General features: G+C 51.4%; 7 protein-coding genes across 7 annotated transcripts; 5 read left to right on the plus strand and 2 right to left on the minus strand.

The window, feature by feature from the left end:
- Positions 1 to 383: 383 nt before the first annotated feature.
- On the plus strand, positions 384 to 1,445 carry BJX68DRAFT_276873 (aldo/keto reductase family protein; the record flags this gene model as incomplete). Its single annotated transcript, XM_071048210.1, has 2 exons — positions 384 to 791; positions 894 to 1,445. The coding sequence occupies 2 exons, from the start codon at positions 384 to 386 to the stop codon at positions 1,443 to 1,445; spliced, it is 960 nt and encodes a 319-aa protein (XP_070904568.1).
- Positions 1,446 to 10,333: 8,888 nt separating this feature from the next.
- BJX68DRAFT_262059 (O-methyltransferase) lies at positions 10,334 to 11,777 on the minus strand (the record flags this gene model as incomplete). The annotated part of the gene is made up of 4 exons (XM_071044349.1): positions 10,334 to 11,117; positions 11,182 to 11,305; positions 11,370 to 11,496; positions 11,547 to 11,777. The coding sequence occupies 4 exons, from the start codon at positions 11,775 to 11,777 to the stop codon at positions 10,334 to 10,336; spliced, it is 1,266 nt and encodes a 421-aa protein (XP_070904569.1).
- A 560-nt stretch (positions 11,778 to 12,337) lies between these two features.
- BJX68DRAFT_262060 (uncharacterized protein) lies at positions 12,338 to 17,869 on the plus strand (the record flags this gene model as incomplete). The annotated part of the gene is made up of 4 exons (XM_071044350.1): positions 12,338 to 12,633; positions 12,707 to 13,007; positions 13,071 to 16,568; positions 16,634 to 17,869. 4 exons carry the CDS (start codon positions 12,338 to 12,340, stop codon positions 17,867 to 17,869), a joined length of 5,331 nt encoding a protein of 1,776 aa, XP_070904570.1.
- Positions 17,870 to 18,423: 554 nt separating this feature from the next.
- Positions 18,424 to 20,347, minus strand: BJX68DRAFT_276874 (cytochrome P450; the record flags this gene model as incomplete). Its single annotated transcript, XM_071048211.1, has 5 exons — positions 18,424 to 18,890; positions 18,954 to 19,607; positions 19,666 to 19,740; positions 19,808 to 19,892; positions 19,973 to 20,347. The coding sequence occupies 5 exons, from the start codon at positions 20,345 to 20,347 to the stop codon at positions 18,424 to 18,426; spliced, it is 1,656 nt and encodes a 551-aa protein (XP_070904571.1).
- Positions 20,348 to 20,888: 541 nt separating this feature from the next.
- On the plus strand, positions 20,889 to 21,885 carry BJX68DRAFT_262062 (class I SAM-dependent methyltransferase; the record flags this gene model as incomplete). Its single annotated transcript, XM_071044351.1, has 4 exons — positions 20,889 to 21,225; positions 21,287 to 21,325; positions 21,389 to 21,445; positions 21,500 to 21,885. 4 exons carry the CDS (start codon positions 20,889 to 20,891, stop codon positions 21,883 to 21,885), a joined length of 819 nt encoding a protein of 272 aa, XP_070904572.1.
- Positions 21,886 to 23,287: 1,402 nt separating this feature from the next.
- BJX68DRAFT_226596 (GIY-YIG nuclease family protein) lies at positions 23,288 to 24,493 on the plus strand. The gene has a single exon (XM_071038534.1). The coding sequence runs from the start codon at positions 23,570 to 23,572 to the stop codon at positions 24,368 to 24,370; it is 801 nt and encodes a 266-aa protein (XP_070904573.1). The 5' UTR covers positions 23,288 to 23,569; the 3' UTR covers positions 24,371 to 24,493.
- An 883-nt stretch (positions 24,494 to 25,376) lies between these two features.
- BJX68DRAFT_226597 (uncharacterized protein) lies at positions 25,377 to 25,946 on the plus strand. The gene is made up of 2 exons (XM_071038535.1): positions 25,377 to 25,448; positions 25,507 to 25,946. Exons 1-2 carry the CDS (start codon positions 25,392 to 25,394, stop codon positions 25,684 to 25,686), a joined length of 237 nt encoding a protein of 78 aa, XP_070904574.1. The 5' UTR covers positions 25,377 to 25,391; the 3' UTR covers positions 25,687 to 25,946.
- Positions 25,947 to 26,027: the final 81 nt, after the last annotated feature.

Below are 26,027 nucleotides of genomic sequence, written 5' to 3' on the forward strand. Positions count from 1 at the left end.
GCATGGGGCAAAATCGGGAAACTGAGTCTCAAGACCTGGCAGTCTTTGTAGGACGATCGCTCACTAGATACACCAGGCGCAATGGGATATATCTACAATGTAGGGGTTTGCCAAATCCCGCCCGACCCGCAACGGTGGACAAGAAACGGCTTCAATATTGTCGAGATGCGGGTCGCCGTACCCACTTTTACGACTTCTTCGGCGTTCGACCCGGAGCTGCAAGCTCTTCAGGTCATTGTGTATTCATGATGTCATGATGCCGGAACGTCCGCACCTTATAAGAATCGGCAAGCCGAACACCAAAAATCAACGTCAACACCTACCTCTTTGCTCTTTCTTACTCTCTAGTCCCACCTGAACAATACCTCTTCAAAAATCAAAACATGTCCACCACAAAGACCTGCACCCTAAGCAACGGCGTCAAGCTGCCCGCCGTCGGCTTCGGCACATTCGCCAGCGAAGGCTCGCAGGGCGAGACGTACAAAGCCGTCACAGTTGCCCTGAAAGTGGGATACCGCCTGCTGGATTGCGCGTGGTACTATCAAAACGAGGGAGAAATCGGCCAGGCGATCAAAGACTTTTTAGCAGAAAACAAGGATGTGAAGCGCGAGGATATCTTTGTCGTGACCAAGGTTTGGAATCATCTTCATCGGTATGAGGATGTGCTCTGGTCCCTCCAGAATTCCCTGGAGAAGCTGCAGCTTGACTATGTCGATATGTTCCTTGTGCATTGGCCGATCGCGGTCGAGAAGGAGACGCAGGAGAAGCCCAAGCTCGGCCCCGATGGGAAGGTAAGAAGATGACGTTACCCTGACTATTATGGTCTTGCGCTCTGTTTCTCTCATTCAGGTTCTCCCATCCAGTACGCTTATGCTAACGGTGTCGTGTCATAGTACGTCGTTCTCAAAGACCTAACAGATAACCCGGAACCAACCTGGCGCGCCATGGAAAAGATCTACAAAGAAGGCAAAGCGCGCTCAATCGGCGTCTCAAACTGGACAATTCCCCGCCTCAAGCAACTCCTCGACCTCGCTGAGATAAAACCGCACGCAAACCAAATCGAAATCCATCCCTTCCTCCCAAACACGGAGCTGGTAAACTTCTGTTTCGAAAACAAGATTTTGCCAATGGCATACTCGCCGCTGGGGTCGCAAAACCAGGTTCCGACGACGGGTGAAAAGGTCTCTGAGAACCCGGTCCTGAATGAGATTGCGAATAAGCGCGGGAATACCCTTGCGCAGGTGCTTATTGCTTGGGGAGTGCGCAGGGGGTATGTGGTTTTGCCCAAGAGCTCGACGCCTGCAAGGATTGAGTCGAATTTCAAGCCTATTGAGTTGTCCGACGAGGACTTTGAGGCGATCAATCGTGTTGCGGAGGGACGGCATTTCCGCTTCGTTAATATGAAGGATACCTTTGGCTATGATGTTTGGCCGGAGGAGGCTTAGTTTCTAGATCAGGAAATGATATCCTTCGTTCTAGTACATCACGCGATGGGCAACCTCAATATATTCCAGACTCAGTCGATCGTAATTCAAAGATTTGATAACATGAAGCTCGATTAACATGAAGCTCGTCCGCAGTCAGTAAAAATCCAGCATTTCTGACCAATTCCAGCGGGTCGTTATTCCACGACTAGTTTTACAATGACCGTTCGAGTACTATGGCTCTTCGTTCTGCCGAGGCCGTTATTACGCACGAAGCTCTGGGTGGTAAGTAAAAATTAGGTGTAGACTTTGGGTAAGCTATTAAACTGTCAAAATTCGACGTGAAGCTATCCATGGATGAGTGGCCGGTCTTCCAAGGGTTAGTATCATGTTATCCGGACTAGTAGATCTCAAGGTCTCGCAGCAGCCCCTGGCTCAACAAGCAGAACTGATAGTCATGCTTGACATCAACAACCACCCCTTCGCAAATGATTGGGGGCCGATCGAGATTTGCATCATCGCGGGGAATACAGAACCCCAGTGTCCTCTGACCTACTTTGGGACCAGCACGCCGCATCCATCATCAAGGTGCATGACCTGGGTGTCAGCCAAGTCAGCAATCAGTATGCTCCCCTTGTCCTCGACCGTAGCACGCTCCACGAGGATAAAGTGTTTGAAGGGGAGTATACCGGTTATCGTTCCGCGTCCCTTGACATTCAAGTCACCCGCAGGCAAGGATTCAAGGTCCGTTTTCTTTGCCCCGCCTCACCAGGGCCCTTTCCCCATCGCGTGTTTGCATATGTTGGCGAAGGAAGACCGATCCGTGATGCGCACGGCAATCTGGCCGCGTCGGAACTTATATCTCGCCTCTGCTTCCTGTGCTTTTTCCAGTTCTCGGATGAACTTTTGGCATTGTTTGACCGTCATGCACTCCTGCAAACGAGTGAGGTCCTGAGGAGTTAGTGAAGAAGGCATTGTGTTATGCAGCTGGTTGGCTTTGTTTGAGGTCGTGGGAATTTGGTTTGAGGATAGAGTAGAAAAATACTGACCGTATCGACTGATCGAGGTACGTTATGTTTCTGATTGCTGGTAGATCTGCTGCCGAGACGGGGATATTTATATCTGCCTAGAATACGCGTCCATGGGTGAAGAAAAAAGAGGACATTTACCGTTCAATGACCTTTCGAATGGGCGTTTAATACCCCGGGCTCGTTGATCATGGCGTGGAACTTGCTTTACATAAAATTCTTTTTCCTGCTGTCCATACTTGATGCGCCAAAGGGGGAAGGTATACTGGCTTTCTATCAACCGGCAATCCAGGTGTAATTATTGAATAAAGGAACGATTCTTTCGATCTAGCCACAAAGGATCGCTTAAATACTAGAGTATAGTAAGCAATCCAATCTAATAAAGCAACTGATAGAGGCATAAATACTGAACCATGCATAAGTCAGAATAATCTGTTGACACTGTTCAGGCGTTGTGGAGTGCCGTGTTTATCCTGTTTGGGGCGGCGTCTATCCAAGACATCAATCATCATTCTGGTAATTATTCGTTTGGTGGTAAACACACTCTGTTTGTAACCTGGTCTAAAACCGGACGATGTATTTACAAGGATTATCCCCGAATTCGACAGATTCCTGACTCTCTATTCCTATCAGTTGTTAGTTGCTTCCACATAATCAGGGATTGCTAGTTACCAATATTGATATCTAGAAGGTCTCCTATGTGAAGAGCGGTCACATGCAGGCGACACTTTCTAAGGCGCTCGATTGATGTCGAGAGCGCCATTTCTGAAAGGCGTTCCAAGATAGCGCTCAAAAATCTTCCAACCATCAGCTGTCATTCGAAGCCGGTCAATGATGGTCCCAATCCACCATATTGCCGGCAGTCCATTCTCCCTAACCACATCCTTTCGACCGAACACGGCCGTGTCGTCGCCTGGCCAGCCATATCGGATGAGCATTTCCTGATACCGAACAACGACACCTCCATCTTCATCACGATCGACGATGTGGTTGGTAGCACTGCGAGAGATTCCCGGAATGAAGAATCCGTAAACATTCTCAAAGAATTCCTTCATCTCCTTGTGGCCACTGATAGTACCGTGGCTATGGTAAACAACAGCATTTGGGAGGAAGGTAGCAGTCATTTTAGCATGGTCGAACTCCTCGAAGACAAAGTTATGACGGTTGACGAAATCGATAGCGCTTGATCGTTCTTCACTGCTCACGTCACTTAGGGTAGAGCCGCGGACAGGAGGGTACCGCCCATCAACAATTAACGAAGACATTCTGGACGAAATGAACCGAAGATGATAAGTCGATTATTTGTGGTTTAATGAATTGATGATTCAAGGATGTTTAGAGACGAGGGTGTCCTGAGCACAACCCCACCTGGGTCCTGTTGTCTATTTATACCCATGAGGTAGTCAATGACGTCTCCTTGGTAGCTATACAAAGTTAATAGCATGCTATCGGAGTACATATATAATCTCCTAATATGATTATTGATTATTGATCACCTAGAGACCTCGGCAGACCCACTGACCCGATCATGGGAATTTCATGGGTGGGCCCCTCCAGGATCCCCGGAACGAGTGTACCGCTGGAGGACCACGTCATTGGGTTGAGACTTGTTGGGAAGGACCTGCGTGCAGTCTGTGGGAGAACATGCGAGTATTGGGGGGAACATGCAGAGGAATGGCAGTTGGCTCCAACGCACCCTACGGTACGAGTGGCGCCAGCCAGGAATGCGTCGTGTCAAGTCAAGAACCAATATTAAGCGATTTCAAACTTTCACGCGTCTGCCGGTCTACACTGTTATCTAAAACTATAAAAGATTATTCAAAGTCGCGTGTCGAGCGCAAGAAGCCAGGCAAGTACGCTTTCAGGCTCTAGGATGCATATGGTTCCGAATCCCAACCGGAACAACGCGAGAGCACCAATAGACATCTATATCTGCAAGTTCCGCCTGCACCTTGACCTCTAGCCCGCGCGCGAACGTTTCCTCAAGCATGAAACGGACCACTAGTTAGTTCCGCTTAGCCGTGTGGAGACCAGCGTCGCGTTGAACCGCCTCCCAGACGTCACGGCGTGGAAGGGATACGATAAAAGAGGCCGGCTCCTTTCTCAACCGCAGAATTTGCGAGCGGTTCTAAGCCTAGGGAAATACCTCAGTGGCTGCTAGATGATGAAGTGAATTGGAGCCGCGTTTGTCGACTAGGGCCATGATCCTGGGTCTGTATGCTGTGTCTCGCAGACCTGGCACTCGAGGATATCGGAATATTCAGCATCGTCTCCCTAAAGGCTATAAAATCTTGGGATGATAAACGATATGGATCCGGGGAGGGGAAAAATGAGGTGGGAACGATGGTGGTGCCTATCCGAGACATTGACCAACATCCCTGTCGGTATTCGTTTGGTGTCAACGCACCGCGTTTGTAACCTCAGTTATAGAAAGGATGGTGTAAAACCTAGGATAGTGTTTTGAATTCAGCAGTTCTAAAGGTCTCTTTCCCTTACATGGCTCTTGGTAACTTCCACAATTAGTATTACTTGTAAATAGCTTTATTTCCTTAATTTACTATTTGAACTAGTTTTACCACCTCATTAAAAGGTGTGGTGGTAAATTTTATTTATAGATTAAATATATTAAGTAGATATTATATAGAAGCCTTTTAGAATAGCTTTAGTAAGTACTTATTACGCCGAGGCTCCAGAAGAGAATTCGGATCTAGCAGACACATGTATTCAGCAAGAGGCTATCTAGCAGGCTGCTCGCTAGATATAGCTAAATAACATGAAAAGGAGCCATGCGTGCTAGGATCTTTCGTAAAAGACAAAGAAACTTGGTACTTCCATCAAGCATAGATACAGCCTTTCTGACCAGTTCCCGCGGGTCCTTCTCCAAGCTTGACGATTTTTACTTCTCGAGAAACTCAACGCTCTCCGTGAGCACATGGCCCCCTGATTTGCCACTGAGGACGTTTTGCAGAACCGAGCGTGAGTTTTCACGTTATTTGATCACCTTGTCGCATGGCATCTGCAGACGGCTGTCAAGAGCTACTGATAGCGGAAGGAATGGTTCAAATTGGAGAGAAACCTCGCCAAATCAGCAATATCCTACTGCAGTTATTGCGGAACATCTTGAATCCAAATCCAAGTAGTACGTCGAGTTGAACCCGGCCTGTCTTGCTAATTTCTATTACTTGGGTATGGTTTAAGGCCTCTGCAATTAGTATCACAAAGGGCAGGATCCAAAGGCCACACTGAATCTTTTACATGTCCGTTCCAGTACCATGGCCCCTTGGCACTACGCATAAGTCTTTTGGGTACTCAATAAAAATCAGGTATTGATTGTGGGTCTGATATGGAAATTGTGCCTAATAACAGCCTGATGCGATTCATTCCATTGAGAAAGAACAAAAAAAGAAAACATATTATTTTCCTGTTAATTCTAAGCGCAGTCCAAAGAGCAGTATCATAAACCGGACTAGGTAGTAGATCCTAAGTCAGCAACCAACATAGCCTCCTTGTCCTCCTCCTGAGCAGGCTCGACGAGGATAAAGTGTTTGAAGGGGAGTATACCGGTTATAGTTCCACGCTCCATTACATACGCACCCTTGTCGTTTTTCGCCCAGCCCCACCAGGGCACTTTGCCCAGCGCAGGTGCGCCTTTGTTGGCGAGGTCCGCAGCAGTATCGGGGGTGCGCTCGACGATCTGGCCCCGTCGTAAATTGTACATCTCGCGGGTGCGGACTGCCTCGGCCTCAGTCTTCCATGACGGGTCTTGCTCCAATGCTCTGCCCACGGCGACGATCAAGTTAAGGGTTTGTCTGTCTCGTTTGGCTTTTAGCGCTGCTGCAAACGACTGCTGCTATCCGAGATTGTTGAGGAGGTAGTCCCGCTGGAAGAGATCGACGAGTTGTTTGTTGAAGACATGTTTGTACTGGTTGAATTGGCCTTGTTTTGATATTGGAATCGGTGTTTGAGGATGGGTTAGGTAAAGTGCTGGTAAATATCGAGTGAGTCGATTGATGAGTCTGAGTAGCTGCAGATTAACGGGCAAGATGGCGGTATTTATCTTCTCGAGTCCCCAATGCCCCTTGTTTGATGCCCTTGGTATATACAACAAAGCCATTATACAGCAACATAGAGCATTCATCATCTCATAAAGCAAGATGAAACGAACCTGAGTGTTAGAATGGTGCAATAAAGGACCTTTTTTTCATATCGAAACTTAGGATCAAAGGGCATTATTGAACGATCATCACGGTCGTCCACTTCTGTAGGGTCGGCATGTCTCGAGGACTAGGGACCTGGCAGGTGGCTGAGTCTCTGCCCTCATCGAGAGCCTCTTTGCTACTCATTGTTGTCGGCTTATATACAGACTATGCAATTGTTGTAGTCATTGTAGTTGCCTATGTACATTTCAAAAGACAACTCCACTTCTCCAAGGACCCGCCGCTTCTTACCTACGGCGTACGCTCGGCCACTAGATCTTCACGAGACCTACATACAATGTTGGCTATGAATCATTAACCTGGTGGCATAGGACGCACTTTACAATCCATAATATGTGTTCACTGTCGCAAAATGCAGAATCATCCTGGGGTAGATGACGATCTATCACTAAAAGGCTCACACAGCTTCATCAACTGCGATGTTTGGGGCGCCTGAGAAAAGTCTATCGGAAATCTATTGTCCCATGGAAATCGGACCAAGACGTGAGTTGCATGCTTAGGCCTCATTCATTTATGCGGAGTCTTGTGTGCGGATGAGGGGATTGTGAACCCCCGACTGGCCGACAACAGTCTTATGCACGAGCAGATTGCCGATTCGACGAATACTCAGGTTAGGAGACCTCGCATGGTCGATTATTATTGGGCTACTAACGGAATATAGATAGCAGTCCAGCCATCCGAGCATCTCACATCCAGGACCGACCCCGTGGTTGTCGAGCAGTATTCCTAGCCTTGTGCCGGTACGGATATTCTTTAAAACACCGTGATTATATCCTCCACAACAGCCGCGGTTAACAGTCTCCATTATCAGCCGCTTTCTTCAGCGTGCAGTCGCCAGATCCCCCGGCTTCAAGAAGACTCGGGCACAAAGCTCAACCACACAGGAGCCTCGGGGCCAAAGTCACCCGTCCAGATCCCAACGTAGTTCGTCCCCGGGATATGGTTCCAAGCTGGTCCATACACGGGTTCTTCGTCGGTAGCGGTGAAGTACGAAAGCAACTCGGTAGAGCCCTGGTTCTTCAGGTCAGTAAAGCCATGGTTCTCCCAAGTCTAAAGTCTAAAAGGAGATGGGAATGCGTACGCCAATCGGGCTAGGTCGTCCCTGCCACTGGAAATCGGATTTGTCAGGCGCAATTTCGAGCTCGTTCGATTCCTCGTTCAGAGTGAACCACCCATTGGCAGATTCGAACCCTCCTTCGCCGTCGGAGGTGAAGAGTGTGCAGTCGGGGGATGCTTCGAGGCGGCCGTCATCGATAATGCAGTAAGCCCTCGACGGATCGGTGATTCTTCCGATCTGGCCGGCTTCGGGGATGATCCAGTTTGGGACCTGGGCGAGGGAAGGAGCGGCCAATGTGATGGCTAGAACTGAAGAGAGAAGTGAGATATGCATCGTGTCTGACTTTCCGGCAAATCAAGCTGAACGGGATGTTCTTTGGAAACTCGAGTGACACTGAGCATACGCTGGCTGGTTTTATAGCTCCTTGCCGCAGAGGGATCTACCCGGAGTCCGGGGTTTCTTGATTGTCCGGTTGTTGGACCGTGTCGATCTGTTTCCGCAATCCTTGGCCACATTATGTAATTTGATCCCCTTTTGAGGTCCAGCGCGACATTGCATGTAACCAGGCTGACAGGTAACTAAGACATTCTCAACTTCCTCCAGCTCAAGCCATCGACCGTTTGTCCGGTCAAGCAGACCTTTGTGTTCCGACCCTCCGTCTGCATGCGGAACGGCGGAGGAACAAGCAAAAAGTTAGATCGTCTCTACAGAGGGCGCCTTTCCCTGACTCGGTAGACTGGTTCGGAATGTCATATTTCTCGGGTACGGGCCTCTCGGAGAATCTCACTTGGTGATCGCTCCGTTCAGCCCCAAAGCTCATATTCCATGACTAAAATCTACTTGGCGAGCTACAGTACTTTATTAGAAAGTGACTGTCCGTTCCAGTATAGCCTCCGCTCACCTGTAAGAATGATCGGCAATGAAGGATAAGCCCCTACGGCTTACACTCCCGCCATGTTCACCCCTTCAGCATTATTTGTCTGACGCCGAATGTCTGGTCGCCAGGATGATACTCGCCCGCAAGGCAGTCGAGGTTACTCACCTTCACCTACTGAGGCTGGAAGTTTGTTCTAGGAAGAAAGTGCATGAACCCGAGTCCAGTCCGACGGCTCAGCGAGGGCATGTTCCCTGCCGCATATCCTGACGTCGAGGATTTCATTAGCCTTTTGTTCTCGGCCTGCCGCACGAGACTTGGTCTCACTTAGAGTATGCCTTGTGACATTCGAGGTCTGATTGGGCGAAGGAGTTCTCATCAAAGGCGACATTCCATCGGAAGCACATCTTCCTAAGCCGTTCATCTAGTGTGGATCTATCACCCTACCGATTTGAAATATACGTATAGGCCCGGAGAAAGAGTGGAACTACTAAGAGTTGACCGAGGATGAATTGCACCTGGTTGTAGTACAACGGTACTCGAGTCGCTGTTCGAATCGCTGAGCGAACCGCCAAACCAGGGACCAGTCTATGCGTCGCTAAGCGAATCGCTGTTCGAAAGGCCGCTTCCTGCAAACACGTCACTAAATCAGTTCTCCCAACTAGAGTGCAATTCGCGGAAAGAAAGCATTCAAAGTTTTCCCCTGAAAATGACAAAAAGCAAAAGAGTCTCGGGGGAAAAAACGACGTTTAGCCCCTATCCACGTGACTGCTTGTGGTGCTAATTGAAGGCAGGGAGACACGTGATCGTTGCTCCATCATCATGAGGTCTGACAACGGACGGCCGCTAGGGCTCAAACTATTTTGGGGGATATGAAGAGTCTTTATACGTTTCAGTAACTGCATTTGGCATACAATACTCGATCAATCTATCCCGCCTCGTACTAGCAATGCACCATACCAAGCCTTTTTAACTACAAACAAGCACATACGACCACAGGGTCTAGAGAACAGGGCTTCCCGTCCGCTTAGCTGTACTTAAGCCACACGCCGGCCGGTAGGTTAGTAGTATGGAGGGTGACCACATGTGAATCCCTACTGTTGTATGTTTTTGCCTTTTTTTTTGTACCAGACAGAGAGAATACTCACTCCCTTTTTTCGTTGCGCTGGGTTGGTTTTCTGTCTAATCAAGACAAGCTCGCCAGTAGACTGTAACCTCACTGCGAGGATCCAGTTCTTATGCAAAAGTTTCCGCTCACCCCTGCAACCCCACCAAAATATATAATCAATCAAATGCTTTAAATAGCAACAACGCATTCAATTATTAAAACAATTACAAGTACTAAAGATGCTAGATACAAATGATATCCGCGAATCTGATAGTACTAATATCCCTGTTTAATATCTCGTGTACCACCCTTTAGCAGCAATACAATCCTCCAGCCAATGCGGGCGGCATCGATTCGATTAACTGGTCAAAGTAATTAGTTGATATCTTCGCCCCTCTTCTTTAATTGTATCACGGCAATAACTGCTCTGTAGTTCCTTTATAGGATTCAGGCGCTGGATCAAGTTTAATATCGTCTCTTTCAGTTAACTACAGGCGTGCTTGATAGAGTTTAAATCAGATGATATCGCAGGCCCGACTAGTAGAGGAATTGCCTCCTCCTTCAACCAATTCTTGACGATTTTTGCTGTATGAATATGTATGAATTTCGGCTATAAGTATCATACCTAACTCACGACTCTCGCCTCAATCAAGCCATGGCAATACCCTTCAACCTGGTAAACATTAGTCAACGCAAGGCCGCTTTTCGTTAAAACTGCCCTCCACTCCTCCAAAGTCCGTTGCTTCGCACCAAGCGACATCATTATCAGATCCATCCACCCCTCCTCAATACCGGAATCCCGAACAGGAACAATGATCTCTTCGATCAGGAGGCGTGAATGGCCCGGCTCCATTGCTGCAGCTGTATGTTTCAGGATCTGCAATACGCTATCCTCCGGCCAATTGTGCAAGCATCGCCGGATTAGATAGACCAACGCCCCGCGAACCGGCTGTTCGGTAAAAAAGTCGTGTGCCACAGTCTCGATCCCATATAGATACGATGTAGACGGAATACCACGCTCAAGTCCAGCGATCACATGCGCCTGATCTTGGAGAATGAAGCGGCCACGTACGTCGCCGGATAGATCGCGGATCCGCGCGATGGCTCTACCCCTCCCGCCGCCGATATCGACAGCAAGGACAGTAGTTGGCCTAGGATCCGAGGCAGAGAAGGTCTTGTGGAAGGGGAACAGGTCGATCATCCAGATGGCGGTCATGGCTTGGACTGTCATTCCGTCGTTGAACGCTTTCAGTCTGTCTGGTTTGGTCGAGATGTTCGCGAACATGGTTTTGCCGTTGGTCTGGTGGGCGTGTGTATATGGATTGTTTGACGTGGAGTCTGGTGTTTTCCAGGAGTTGAGGGTTAGGAATTCGTGGAGCTTCAGGTGGGCTGGCATGTGTTCGTTCATGCTATTACCCCATCATCATTAGCTGGGGAACGATACTTGTTGATAGGGAAGGGTAGGAAACGCACGCGAATCTAAACATCCCTCTAATCTCAGGGCGCAGGTATACCAGTGAGAAGGGAGTGTGTCGGTACGCATCCTCGCCCGTTCTCTCAAGAGGGCCGTACAGCGAGGCGTGCCTTAACAAGCGCGCTAGATAGACGCAGGGATATTGTAAGAGATTGGGAAAACAAAACTCATTGCCATCTGAACCTACTGAGTAGAGACTGGTCAACACCCAACCTGGCTGCCAAGTCGTCCGCTGATCGAGGGGTACCATCGTTCGGAAGCTCCTCGAAAACTCCCATCTCAAGCAGTGCCCGGATAGTGGCTAAATGAGCGGTCTAAATGGACTGGCTTAGTAAAGTCTCTAGGGATTTCCAATGGATAGTACCTGTTCATAACACGTCGCAGCAGCATCTATCGGCCCCTGGGCGGTTTGGACGAATCTGTAAGCCTCCAAGACCAGCGCCCTCCGCGAGGCCTCTCTCGTACCGAGGCTATGCACATTGTCACTAGTGCTGCCGATGTACGTCAATTGACATTGCTCCGTCGCAGCAGTGAGCAATTGAAGCGCCTGCTGGATGGACCGAACATATTCGTTGGTATCCGTGGTAATTTGCATGTTGAACGAGTGGTGTCTGCTGCTCTTGAGATGACGTATCAGATCTTTTCCACGTACATTTACCCGAGGAGGGATTAAATGGGTAGTCCAAAGACGGCCCTACCTTCAAAATAGGGAAGACACGCAACGCAATTGTGGATATCGTGATGTTTCGGCCGCCGAGGACCATCTGCACGACATTCCATATAGTCTGCAAGGACCCGAGTGCGGCGCGGGCCGTAGATTAGAGTTTGGTCCCCGTGCAGGGCTGCGTCGACGCAGGCCATGGGGTCACACATACCGGAGAAGTGTCGAAGACCGTAAAGTCCGAGAACCGCTCTGACCCGGCAAGTGAAATGGGTGGTTACCTCGAAGGCAAGTGGGCTTGGTGTTGCTCCGTTCATGATTTCTGACAAGGAGGGGCGTGGGCTCGGACCGATAAGGCCTCGCAGTCTCTATTATACCACAGGTTCACTCGGTCTTATACCCGACTACCCATGTCGTTTCAGCGCCAGTACCTGGAATCCACCCAAGTAAACGAATAAACCAGCCCGCAGTACCTGGTGAACCCATCCTCAACGATGAAGCTCATTTTCTTCAGTAACAAGTTCCCGGCCGAGGAGCCCTCTGATATCTTTCGACAACTGCGGCGACAAAGCAGATCGGATTCACATATCATTCTGCGTCAACTCTTGAAGGAGACTACTCTTGCCGTCCGTGATGAAATTCGACTACTCCCTGCTGAGCTGCGAAGCTGCTTGCCACCGTTCAGGTGCATTCTGGACCTGGCTGAGCACTATGATTGGCATCGAGGACCGCTGTCCGGTACATTCGAATGCGTATTCCTGTGTCTCTCCTCGCTCGGTCTGTTTGTTGGGTAAGATACCGCGAGAGTTCATATTTCAGACTCAGAGTACTGACGATCAGGGTTGTACCGTGGTGTCACACAGGGATTACGAAGGACAAGCCCATGAATTCAGATTCACACAAGAAAACACGGTGGTCACCGGGTTGGGGCTAGGTTTCCTGGCTGCCACTGCAGTCATCGCATCACCCTCCCTGAGCGACTTCCCACATGTAGCGGCAGACGTCATTCGACTCGCAATGAGAGTAGGCCTCGTTGTCTACCAAACATCGCAGGATCTTGATCCTAAAGGCTTGGATGCGCCCTTGCGAAGCTGGACGACGCTAGTGAAGGGGCTGGGTGAGAAGGCGGTCCAGCGTGAGCTCGAACACTTCAACGAGTCTACTGTAAGCGTACTCCTCAACGAGTTTGGACGATCGAGAGTCTAACTGACCTCACTGGGTTCCTAGGGTGCCATTGGTCCGGGTCGCCTATACATCAGTGTTGTGGAGCCGGATGGCAGCGTCTTTGTCAATGGTCCTCCGAGCAGGATGCAGACCCTTTTCAAGGGATCAGGCTTGCTCGCATCGGCGCCGCGTGCACCACTCCCCGTGTATGGTGGGCCGTGCCACGCATCGCATTTGTATGACTGGAGCCATGTCTCGTGGGCCCTACAGCATGTCCGTGCGGACATTGCGCAGCGATCCTGCTTTGGCGCTGCACGTCTCCTCTCAATGGCGGATGGCCAGCCGCTGGGTGCTAATACGGTCTTGGAGCTTTTAGAAAACGCCACGCAGATTCTCCTGACAAGTATTATCCGGTGGGGGAGGGTCGTGGCTGCCTTGAAAGAAGATCCGTGGCAAGCCGGCCAGCAAGGCGAACAGAGAGAGGAAGCCACGACGGACCTTCGCATAGAGAGCTGCAGATCCCCTCCAGTCGTCGAGAGCTTGGTGTCTATTTTGCGCGAAGCCCATCCAGACCTTTCAATAACAGCCCATGATCTCGCAGGATGGCTTTCAACAGTGCCAACTGAACATTCTAAAAATGGCGACGATACTAAGATTGCAGTTGTCGGCATGTCTTGTCGCTTACCCGGGGGCGCTGATGATCTCGAGCGCTTCTGGCAAATCCTCGAAGAAGGCCAGGATGTCCACCAGCACGTCCCCGCAGACCGCTACGATGTTCAGACCCATACGGATCCAACTGGCCGCACCCCGAATACCAGCCAAACCCCCTTTGGCTGCTTTATCGAGAATCCCGGTCTGTTTGACGCGAGCTTCTTCGACATGTCTCCGAGGGAAGCGGGACAAACAGATCCTACACATCGTTTAGCGCTGCTCACAGCATACGAGGCACTCGAGAACTCCGGCTACGTTCCTGATCGCACATTTTCGACCACGCGACAGACGGTGGGGACGATTTACGGCCAGTGCTCGGATGACTACCGCGAGGCCAACGCTGGGCAGGAGATTGACATGTACTTTATCCCTGGGAACTACCGGGCCTTTGCACCGGGACGAATCAGTTACTTCTTCAAATTCTCTGGCCCCAGTTTCAGCTGTGACACGGCGTGTTCAGCAAGCTTGGCAGCGGTTCAGATCGCCTGCGCAGCTCTTGGTCGCGGGGAGGCCAGCATGGTCGTTGCTGGGGGATTGAATATCATCACCAGTTCGGACAGTTTTGCGGGTCTGAGTCGTGCATACTTTCTATCCAAGACCGGTGGTTGCAAGGTATTCGATGATGGGGCAGATGGCTACTGTCGCGCTGACGGAGTCGGGTCTTTGGTTCTCAAACGGCTCTCTGATGCCCAGCAGGATAATGACAACATCCTGGGGGTAATTCTAGCCACTGGGACGAATCACTCTTCTGCAGCAGTCTCGCTCACTCACCCCCATGCCCCAACCCAAGGGAGGCTATACCGCTCTGTACTGAGTGAGGCAGGTATCAGTCCGTTGGATGTGGATCTGGTTGAGATGCACGGCACAGGGACACAGGCAGGCGATGCCGCCGAGATGGAATCAGTCACAAATGTTTTCAGTCCGTCTGATGGTCGCGGTGCTCGCCGCTCAGAGACATTGCATATCGGCTCCGTCAAGGCAAATCTGGGCCACGGGGAAGCAGCAGCTGGGGTCACTGCACTCATCAAGGTCCTTCTCATTCTCAAGCACAACGCTATTCCGAAGCACGTCGGGATCAAGTCCCGGTTAAATTCCAAGTTTCCGGATCTGGACCGGCTGAATGTTCATATACCCACCGACACCATTCCTTGGCCACGGCGTGCTGACCGCAAACGATACATCATGCTCAACAACTTTAGCGCCGCGGGTGGGAATACGAGTCTTGTTCTGGAGGAGGCTCCTCAAAGACTCCCGCCAGATCCCACGGGGTGTCCTGGAACGAGCTTTGTGGTCTGTGTCTCAGCGAAGAGCGCCGTGTCGTTACATCGCAACCTAAAACGTCTAATAGCCTATATTGAAGACCATTCGACGTCCATCCACCTTCCCAGCATGTCCTATACTACGACAGCTCGTCGCATACACCATGTCCACCGCATAGCTGTCCATGGATACTCAATTGAGGAGGTGCTCAAGAGCCTCCGACTGAGACTTCTGGAAACGACGGACGCTGCCCAGCAACGCGCAATGCCTGTAGGGGCCATGACAGCCCCTCTTATCGCGTTCGTCTTCTCTGGCCAGGGAAACTTCTACACAGGAATCAGCCACGGCTTGATAGAGCACTATCCGCCTTATAAGGAGGAAATACAACAGCTAGATCGACTCTGCTTGCTACATGGATTCCCATCCATCTTTCCAGGGCTCAAGCTCGGCGGCGATGACGTTGCCAATCTGACTCCAATTGTAGCACAACTAACCACCGTCTGTGTGCAGGTGGCTTTGTACCGGTTGTGGACTTCCCTCGGAGTCATACCACATATCGTTATGGGCGCCAGCCTTGGCGAGTATACTGCTCTTCATGCTGCCGGGGCTCTCTCAGCCAGCGAGATAATCTATCTGGTGGGGCACCGAGCACTTCTCATGCAGGAACTTTGTACCACAAATACACACACCATGCTGGCTGTACAAGCCACTGTTGAGCAGGTCAGGCAGTGCGTTCATAATAGCTCGCTATATGAAGTAGCCTGCGTCAACTCTCCGAACAGTATCACACTCGCTGGAACTATAGCCAACATCGATGCCATGAAGACCTCGCTGGAGTCGCATGGCTATCGCACTGCGCTGTTGAATGTACCGTATGCATTCCACTCGTCGCATATTGAGCCGACCATGGACCGATTCGATGCGCTTGCGGTTCGGGTAAGCACTCGCCCGCTGAAGATCCCCCTCATCTCTCCGCTGCTCAGGGATACCATCTATGCCGGACAGGAGCTACCAGAAACATACCTGAGAGACGCTACGCGACAAACAGTGCACTTCTGGGAAGCGCTCGAAAACGCATGTGAGCAAGATCTGATCCCACCCAAAACGGTCTTCGTGGAGATCGGCATCCACCCAACCTACAGCAACGCAGTTCGAGCCATTGTCCCAGACACAGCTGTAGTCGTTCCTAGTTTGAGGTCTGATGAGGATAATTGGCATACGGTAGCGGGTAGTATGGCCAAGCTATACGAAGCCGGTGTTCATCTGGACTGGAATGAGTGGTACAAGCCTTACGAGTCGGAGCTGAGACTTCTCGATCTCCCAACTCACCAGTGGAACCTGAAGAACTATTGGATCCAGCACAACGGAGATTGGTTACTTACCAAGGACCGAGCGCCGTGCACTTCGGATAGTGCTGTTGTCGGAAAGCGTGCGCCTGCTGGCCTTCGCTCTCCGCTTGTACACAGGATCGTCGAGGAGGATTTTTCATCTGATGGAGGGAAAGTTGCCGTGGAGTCGGATGCTCATGATGACGAGTTTTTTGCTGTCGCTTCAGCGCACAAGATGAGTGGACGACCGGTTGTCTCGGTGGTAAGCAAATTGCACCCTATCACGCACTCACTAGATGGGATGGCATTTAATTCTTGTCTTTACAGTTCTCGTATCCGGACATGGTCTTGTCTCTAGCCAAGTACATATACAGCAGGTTGAGGCCCAACACCGCGCTACCAGGAATGGACTTTGGCAGCGTACATATCCTCCAGGGCCTACTGCCATGGAAAGATCGAAGTCAACCCCAAATGGTCCGATTACGACTCGAGACACCAAATCTTCATGATACTCGGGCGGAGATGTCGGTCGCGATCTACCTAGCAACGGACAAGGAGCAGTTGGCAACAGGAACTGTCACATTTGGAGACCACACTGACTGGACAAAAGAATGGGAAAGCATTGCTCATCTGGTAACCAGTCGCATAGAGGCTCTCCATACACTTGCAAGAGACGGGCAAGCAGACCGCTTCACAAAGGCGATGGTTTACCTGCTCTTCAAGAACATCGTCGACTATTCTCCTCCCTACCACGGGATCCAGTCGGTTGTCGTACACGGGCTCGAAGCCGTGGCTGATATAATCTTAACCCCTACACCCGAGGGGCGATGGTCATCTGCACCACCAAATCACATTGATAGCATTGCGCACGTTGGTGGATTTGTACTCAATGCCGGGCATGCAACCAACCACGCTGAGACTATGTATGTCATGGAGGGCTGGAAGTCTATGCGGTTCGCCAAACCGCTCGTAGCAGGGACGCCCTACCGCTCATACGTGAAGATGGTCCCTGCTGCAGATGGCTCGGGCTTCTTCAGTGGAGATGTCTATCTCCTTGATGGAGATACTGTTATTGCATTGATCGGTGGGATGACTCTCCGCCCCCTGCCGAGGATCCTGATGGGGCGGTTCTTCGACCCTCCTGATCCTCGACCTGTGGATGCCAACACAAGGATGCACATACAAACACAGACCGAGACACCGCCGATGGCAACAACGCCGTTGACCCCGACCAGCGACTCGCTGACAGATGCATCGCCCTCAGTCCGATCCACAGGAACACCTGCTACCCCACCGGATCTAACTCCAGAAAACAAAATATCGAGCGCTAGCTCAAGGGACCCCGCGACGACAACAAGAGCTCTCTCCCTAATTGCCTCGGAAACTAGGGTCGATCTGCAGGAGATAACAGACGAGACGCATCTCTCGCAGATGGGGGTTGATTCTTTGCTTTCTTTGGTCCTGGTGGAGAAGTTTGCGCTGGAATTGAATATCCATTTGCAGCCGAGCTTTTTCCTCGAGTCACCGACCATTGGTATGATTAAGGCGCAGCTTGCGGGGTAGTCGGTTGTGTTCCGCTCGGTGCAGGGGTCGGATGTGGGTGGGCTGCTGATAATGGAGTGCTTGCACTGTATTTAGGTTGTACGCTGTCCGGTAGATTGCCATCTCCAATACAGGCTGGATATAAGAATGCTGAGAAGGCATCGACTGATCAGCTGAGTGGTTTGAGGACATATGTTACACAGGCACATCTAGCAGGAACTGTTTTGTGTGAATTCTGTGCAGATCAGTTTACTTTGATTTGGACTATAATATTGTCTCCCTTTATACCAGGTTTGGGTGCCATGATCAAGACTAAATTTTGCCAAGCTACTGAGAGGTGAAACGTAACGGTTAAGCTTGAATGCAACGCTATCATCTTCGCCCTCAGCTGATATATTCGAGCGAACACGCCTACGACTGTACTTTTATTCCATTGAGGAAGTTTGAAGATTGGGTCAAGGCGCGACTCTCATAAAGCTGTACTAGAACTGTCCACAGTCTTCTGCTGTTCAATTTGCCTGTTTTACTCTCCCAATATAGCAGTCTCATCAATCAAGCCGATTGTCATTCCAACCCTAGATAGAACCATTGGCACCATCGTCGACACCACCCGCCCCTCCCTTCCCTTCCTCCCCCCTGCGTCTAACACGCATATTCACCTCCGGATTCGGAAAATAAATCGCCCCACTCGGATCCATCCTCGAATACTCGGGCATATTCTCATGCGCAAGCTCAACATCATACGCATGCAGTATCTGCCCAAAGACCATGCGTGCAATCTGCGTCGCCAGGATCCGTGCGGGACACGTTCCCGACCCGTGTGAGAATGTGAGAAAGCTAGGCGACGTTGTGAATGCCTTTGGCGTACACGTGTTTGTCGCGGCGTCGTAGAAGCGGAACCCGTTGAAGGTTGACGGGTCGCTGTAGATTTCGGGGTCGTGGTGCACGGCGCGGCAGGGGGTCATGATTAGGGTTCCTTCTTTTAGGCGGAGGTTGAGGGATGTGAGGTGCAGGGGCTGCATTACGCGGCGGAGGCCAACGACTATCCAGAGTGAGAATCAACGTACACGAGACCAGAAGAGATGATGGAAAAGAAAACACGTACAATAAGAGACATCATGATACCGAAACGTCTCCTTGGAGAAACTCTCGAGTTTCGGTGCGTGGCTGAGGATGTCCTGTGTCCAGTCGCCGCCACAGCGGTTCACGGCTGCGGCCCACTCGTCTCGGAGCGGCGCGATGTACTCGCGGTTGTTCATTATAGTGTACAGCATGAAGACGACATTCATACCCGTGGGTCTGGAGAGCTCAAAGTGGTAGAGGAGGAGCTGCTGGAAGATGATATCAACAAGCTCATCTTCGTTCTCCTTGCGCTTGGTTCGACTGAGTGTTCCGTTTTTAAAGGTTGCTTCTATCAGCACATCGAGCAGTGAGAAAGAAGTCTCCTCCGCGGTGGAGGGCGTCTTCCCGGATCGTACCCTCTCAACCCGGCAGTTGATCTCGGGTATCATCAACTTGCGCAGACGCGCGGCATTCGACTGCAGCTCGCGACAGGTTGGCGCAAAACACCAGACGAGCGGACGGAGGATACGAGGGTAGGCAGAACGGACGACGCGGCTCAGCATTATCCCATCATTATGGCCCATTGACACTGCGGTTATTTCCGCGGCATCGGCATGGTCAGCGCCGAGGATCAGCGAGGTGGCTATCGCCGATGTCGCGGAGAAGACTGCTTGGAGAGTGTTGAATTCGGTCCATTCTGGGGGTATGGTTAGCACATTCAGTTGGGATCCGGCAGTAAGTATGGCGATACTGACCGTGATCTCCTCTGGGGCTGAATACTGGATGTAGGTGTTTTTCTGTCTCGGCGGCAAGGGATGCTTGGAACTTTTCTGTATTGTGGCAGATTTCGGTCTCAGTAGGTTGACCATCTTATTGGGGTCCAGCCGCAATACATACTCAGTGTGAACTCATTATTGCACGAATGAACCGCCTCAACAGGCGTCCGAAGAACCACATTCATATGTGGCCACAGGTCCGCGAACTTGCTCAGATATCTTCGTTAACCATCATCCAAGTCCTGTTAGACCATCAGGCCCGATCCACCCAGTCTTCAGGACTTACCTCGGACAGCGCATGCAAAACACTCAACTGCTCATGGCCCATAGCCCTCCACTCCCTAGCTGTGCCCGGCGGCAGGGCAATAGCATAGTCGTCATGCTGGATTTTGGCGGCGTACGGTATTCCATTCTTACTGTACTTCTCATAGGCGGCGCGATATTCCTTCTCGGGATCAAAGGGTCTGCTGTTCCAGCGGAGCAGTCGACACAGGTTGCTTCCTTCGTCGACTACGGGGATGGAGCCCAGTTTGCGGCGTTTGCGCCATCCGTCGATGTAGTCGGTAATGAGGATTATGAGAGGGATAGCGATGGTTGCGTAGAGGGTGAGTAATGCGGATTGGCTCAGGACCTCGATGATGGTTGATAGTACAGTGGCCATGGTGTTTCGAGCAGGCTTGGGGGCAGCTCCTCTCTCTCAGAAAGATGTGAAATCGTCTTCCAGTATGTTAGTGTCCTACACAGTGTTTCTCTGCCGGCAGCTGACACCTACCTAAGGTACCTGCTCGTGTATTACACTCTGTTATGCCGCGAGCGGCGCTCGATGTCGTACGACACCGAGGGGCATTGACTTCGCACGCGTAATCCCCGCCCGGAGAATGCATCACCGCAATTGCGTCGCTGAGCGAAAGGATGGATACACAACGTGCCCTAAGAGCCTGTGCTCAATGACACGTGGCCCGGTGGCCGAGATGGTGTAACACGAAATAGTGCGCAAATCTCTACCACGGGCTCCATTCAGCCGGTACGACATCTACGGCCAAGGGCGCGCGGAGGGCGGGGAGGAAGCATGAGGCTATTTGACCTTGACCTGCCGTTGCCCTGCGGATGCTCGCTTCCATCGACAACCTGTTCTGTGCCTACCGAGTTCCGTCAATATGGCATCTTCCCGACCAGATGGAGCAAGCAGCCACGATCAAACCATGGCGGCGCAATACTCGCGCTGCGCGCGCGCCAGCGACTCGTTCGCAGGACCACTCGTCCAAGCATCAGGTATAGCTCATTCTCCCCTGCACCCGCTAGTTGTTTTCGACAATGCCTGCGGAACGGGCGTCATCGGCAGCACTCTGTATGGTACTCTACCACGGGAGAAGACCCGCAGCTGGGAGCTTCTCTGCGGTGACATGTCGCCGCATATGCTGGCTTATACGGACCAGCGGGTAAAAGATGAAGGGTGGACGAACGTCGAGACGAGAATTATTGATGCGCAGGATACGAAGTTGCCTAGTGGGCGGTATACGCATGTTTTTGCGGCTTTTGGTGTGTTTCTGAAGATGTTCTGGGTGACCGGGTAGGACAGGGAGGCTCATGCTTTGCGTAGCGTTCAACCTGTTTTCCGATCCGCAAGCAGGACTACGAGGTAAACACCATATTTCTTTTGCTATCCTGGAGGGAAGCCCGTGTTAACCAAGATGACGAGCAGAAGCCCTCAGAGTCCTCCAGCCAAAGGGCACGTTGGCAATATCAGTCTGGAAAGAAGGTACGGACCCATCTGCCCTGCATCCCCACGACACCCTCCTAACCATTGTATCAGGAAACTGGTTCCCAATCACCCGCGCCGCAATCGCAACCCTCCCAGGAAACCTCCCGTACCCTTCCCAAACCGAATTGAACAGCATCTACAACTCCGGCTGGGACGATCCCACGCGCATCGCCGAATTCCTCGCTGAAGCCGGGTTCACCGATATCGACGTGACCACCGGCGACAAGAAGATTGCCATGTCGCTCGACGACCTTGCCGAGGCGTGTCTGATGGTCAACCCGATTATCCTCGGACGGTTCTGGACGCAGGAGCAGCGCGATCAGTATGCGCATCTTGTGCCGGGGGCTGTGAAGAGGTATATTGAGGGGTTGTTTGGGAAGGAGGGGACTGGGTATCTAGAGGCTACGGCGATTATTGCGGTTGCGAGGAAGGGTTGAGGGAATGTCGTTATGATTATAGTCAGGATGTCTCACCCGCATTGTGTCGGATTGAACCGGTTACGTCTCGGCTTCGAGCACTTGTTGAAATTCTCTCCTGCTGGGTAAAGGAATATAATATATACTCTCCACATAGTAATGGTCCGAATCGCGAACAGAAACGTCAAATAGATACACGGGATCGTCAGCTTTTCGTTGGGTGGGGGACTCGAAGGCCCCGACCATATCCAATTCCTCGTATCAAGCGCGGACCTACCCGACTACTCCATGGGTGGATATTACCCAAGAGTATATTGAACTGTGTGCTCTGGCTGCGCCTGCCGATGGAAACCGGGCCTGCGGATCCCCTTGCTTGCGGTGGGATGTGAACTGCCCGTAGGGACCAACCCCCTGTATGACAGAGCCGCCGTAGCCGAACGGAAATTTCCTGGCTCGGCACTAGGGAAGATCGGCCTAGAAGCCTGGCCGAGCCATCAAAGTGAGGCAGCTCTGCTCTCGTGACCCTGTGATATTCTACAAGCTCAGCACTTGGAACGTCGACGAAAAGCACTATAGTCTGAGTTGGTAATTCACAGCTCGGTATTGATGGTTCCAAAGGTATTTTGCGAAGTGAGCTGAGCTCTAGACACTCGTGAGGAGGTTGAATGTCCGGGGCTGAAACCTCCATCGGTGGTATTTGTCATGGATTGACAGGGGAGACGCAGGAACAGATGCATGGCATATATTGCGCCGCCAATCACACGCCAAGCTTGACTGATCGAAGCAGGCTCGATCCTGTCCTCGTGAGCAAATCAAACTAATTTCGGCCAGCCCGCCCCAGCCCCCTGAGATTAAATCTCCTTGGCGTATCCAGGCCTCTGGGACGGGCCGCCGACAGTCCACTCCGTGGTCCAATCGAATCTGCTGGGGAAAAAAATGTCAATCTCCCAGGTTCCACCCAAGGCCGGGGTATGCATCCTTTTCGTTGAAGTGACGAGGAGTCGCTGACTCGACGTGCGCAAGGCTCCCTGGAGCGCTCGGATCCCCAGCATAGCCCTTGCTTTGGGGGCTGAGTTCATAAGCAATGCAACCTCGCGGCTCTTAATAACGGGTTGACCATCGCCCAGGATTCCACGCTTTTTGTTTTGGCCAGAGGGTAGTAAGTATGCTGGCAAAATCACGACGTTTCGTTCCATTTCGTCTTCTCTCACCCTCCCATCCCGAATATACTCAGGAGTGTTCCGCCCACAAGAACGATGGAAACCGCTGCACGTCAAGAGTGCCAGAGCGCGCGATTGCTGAGATCAAGAAACTGCACGGCAGGGTCCAGGAGAGTACTCTAGACGATGACGCCGTCGCAGACATATTACGGAAGCTCGCCAGGCTTACGATCTGCGGGCGCCAACTCCGGTCAGCTGGAACCGTCGAAGGAGCCGTGGAGCAGTGGAGGGCCGAGCTTCAGGCGGAGGATGATGGGACTGATCGACCAAACACACCGTTGGGCAATGTCAGGGCGGACTTGGACGAGAGCGAAAAAAACGCCCAGTTGACCTTCACAGCGTATCAGACTACAGATGTCGATACACTGCTCGCCCGCGAATTTAATCAGCTCATCGACCGCAGGATAAGCCAGAAATTCAATAGCCGCGAGTGGAGGGATGAGCGGGATCACCTATACGTCTTTGAATGCGAAGAGGCAAAGGGCATGTGCAAGGTCGGGCGCACCAAGAATCTCTCACGGAGGGCGAGCCAGCATGACAAGTGCTATCCTCTTCTGACGGAGCGTTGGTCGTTCTGTTGCCCAAACGCAGAGGTCTTTGAAAAGGTCGTACAGCTGGAGTTTTCGCAGCGCCGCTACCAGCATGTCTGTCCTGGGTGCAGCAAGACTCACACGGAATGGTTCAAAGCCGATCTGGAGGAGATGGTTGGACGTCTCAAATTGTGGTGTGAATTCTCATGCCATCTGCAGACGCGCGAAAAGCGTCTGCAGTTATCTCTCCCGCTTGCTGGTGGCTCTTCAGCCCCGGACCGGTGGTACAAGTGGGCTCAAGGATGGGTTCGAACTTGGGACGAACAGGATTCGGAGACCGCGCCGAACACTCCAGATGGATCTTCTGTCGACAGCGCGATTATAGCCGTCGACGGCTCCAACATTGACGACGACGCGCTCTCGGTCCCTGGACTCTCTCCTTCAAGTTCTGCGCCCGGAACGCCAGATGATGAGTACAACGACCCTCCTACCCCAACCCCAGTGGAACGGTCATGGAACGGAAAGCCAGCCTTGAGACCGCGATTGGCTATACGAACTGCATCACAGTCGGTGTTGGGCGAGACCTACTACACCCCTGTCGAGACAATGGCTACACCCAAAGGTCCTGTCCTCTTTCCTGTCATCCCCGGTGCGTTTCCCGACTCCCCAACGAAGGGCTTACCGGAGGGAGGGGAGGGCGATGATTATGGATTGGACAGCATCCTTGAGAGCATTAGGCTTCTCTGGATGTTCTAGTTTCCCATTGCACTGGCTGGTTTTTTGTATGGAATCTATGCTTCTTTGTAATTTGGATGCTCAGATATATCCTTGTCGCTTTCGTGCTACTTTAGATGTCTGTCATGGTCCATTATTCGTTCGAGCAATGTGAATAAGTTCTCGAATTTTCATTAAAAGAGCATCGATGCCTGGGAGCGTCTTGAGGAATGCGGATTGTTGTCGCGGCGCACTGGACTGTATTACGCATCAGGCAGGAACTTCCTTACAGGTGAGGATCTACAGTGCATCTCCGACGGAGGAGATTCTCGTCAGGATTAGTAGGCCTATGCCGCTTACCTATGTGGCCTTATTGGGTATTTAATGGCTATCTGGGTGGGTATGGTGTCTTGGGATCCGCATCATCTGGTATATAGTATTTGTGTATCTAACTGCATCATGGGAGGATTGAGAACTGTGCTCATCAGACTTGTTCAGTCTAAGACCAAAAAGGCAACTCTGCGAGAAGGAGTCACATCCCTGTCAGCCGCTCTTTAGGCCCTGCGTAGTGATTCTTACCAGGAGCTCTGGAATCTTGCTGTGACAGACGACCAGGGTCTTTCTCCTTTAACGCCGTTCCGAGGCGGCGTTTCTCGATATTCTAACCGGCCCGAGTTGAGAGGAGAAATACCTGACACACATCAAAAGGGGCTGCCAGTCTCCTGCTTGACGATGGGCTCTGTGCGAGGACCCTACAATTAGTTGTAACCCAGAGACTTTCAAAGGGACTGAAATGCCTGATATTATGGTTCTGTGAACTCAGAATCCAAGCTCTTCGGGCGTGCAGCCCAACACTTACAACTATATGTCTCACTAGTCTGCACCAAAACACATGCATCGCGTCCGCGCGGTGGTAGTTATATATGATGTACCAAAGTAGTCCCACGGCGATCCCAGGTCGCGAGAAGCGCTCCGCACTAAAGAAAAATTAGCAAGAGTGCTGGGACCCTGCGGCCCCAGACTTGCATTTCCACACCTATGCTGAACGTCCTTGAGATTGTCCATGAGGTATGGAAGACACCCAATACATAGGAACATGCAAAGGCAAAACGCCCAGATACTGGTCGAGTCAATCAGCCGCGGGAAATAAATCGTGCGAGACCGCGATCAGGGCTTACTGGGTGGTGGTGCCAGCCTCGTGGGTAGTGGTAGTTGGTGTCCGCTGGCGACAAAACGGACAGTCTACTACAGCCGGTGCCTGGCCCAAAGATGCAATTGGAATAGAGTGTGGATATGTCGTGCGCTTGTCGCATGGAGCTTGGATTTGGATGTGTGGTGGCAGGCTTTGCTGGGCTTGAGCAGACTTTAAACCGTGTTGTTGTAAAGCCTGTACCTGAAAGGCCATCGCGATACACAGTGGATAATTCGTATGTCGATCTAGAGAACTGATGCTAGTAGTGGTACTAACATCTCCCGGCGATTAATATACGTAGAATGTGCAAAGGCTTGACAGTGTGTAAGGTTCCGTTCAAACGGTCTTGTTGCACCTGCAAGGCGCCGGACTATATCTCGCAATACTTTGTCTCATGACCCCACACTACCCGAAGGCAAATGGTGGTGACCCGTGGATCAAGTATCGAATTACTATGGCTGACCCGATGCTTAAATAAGGCTGTTCTAGGCCGTATCACCCCACGTT

Source organism: Aspergillus pseudodeflectus (assembly GCF_044049435.1).
Source record: "Aspergillus pseudodeflectus strain CBS 756.74 chromosome Unknown BJX68scaffold_3, whole genome shotgun sequence".
NCBI classification, from domain to species: Eukaryota; Fungi; Ascomycota; class Eurotiomycetes; order Eurotiales; family Aspergillaceae; genus Aspergillus; species Aspergillus pseudodeflectus.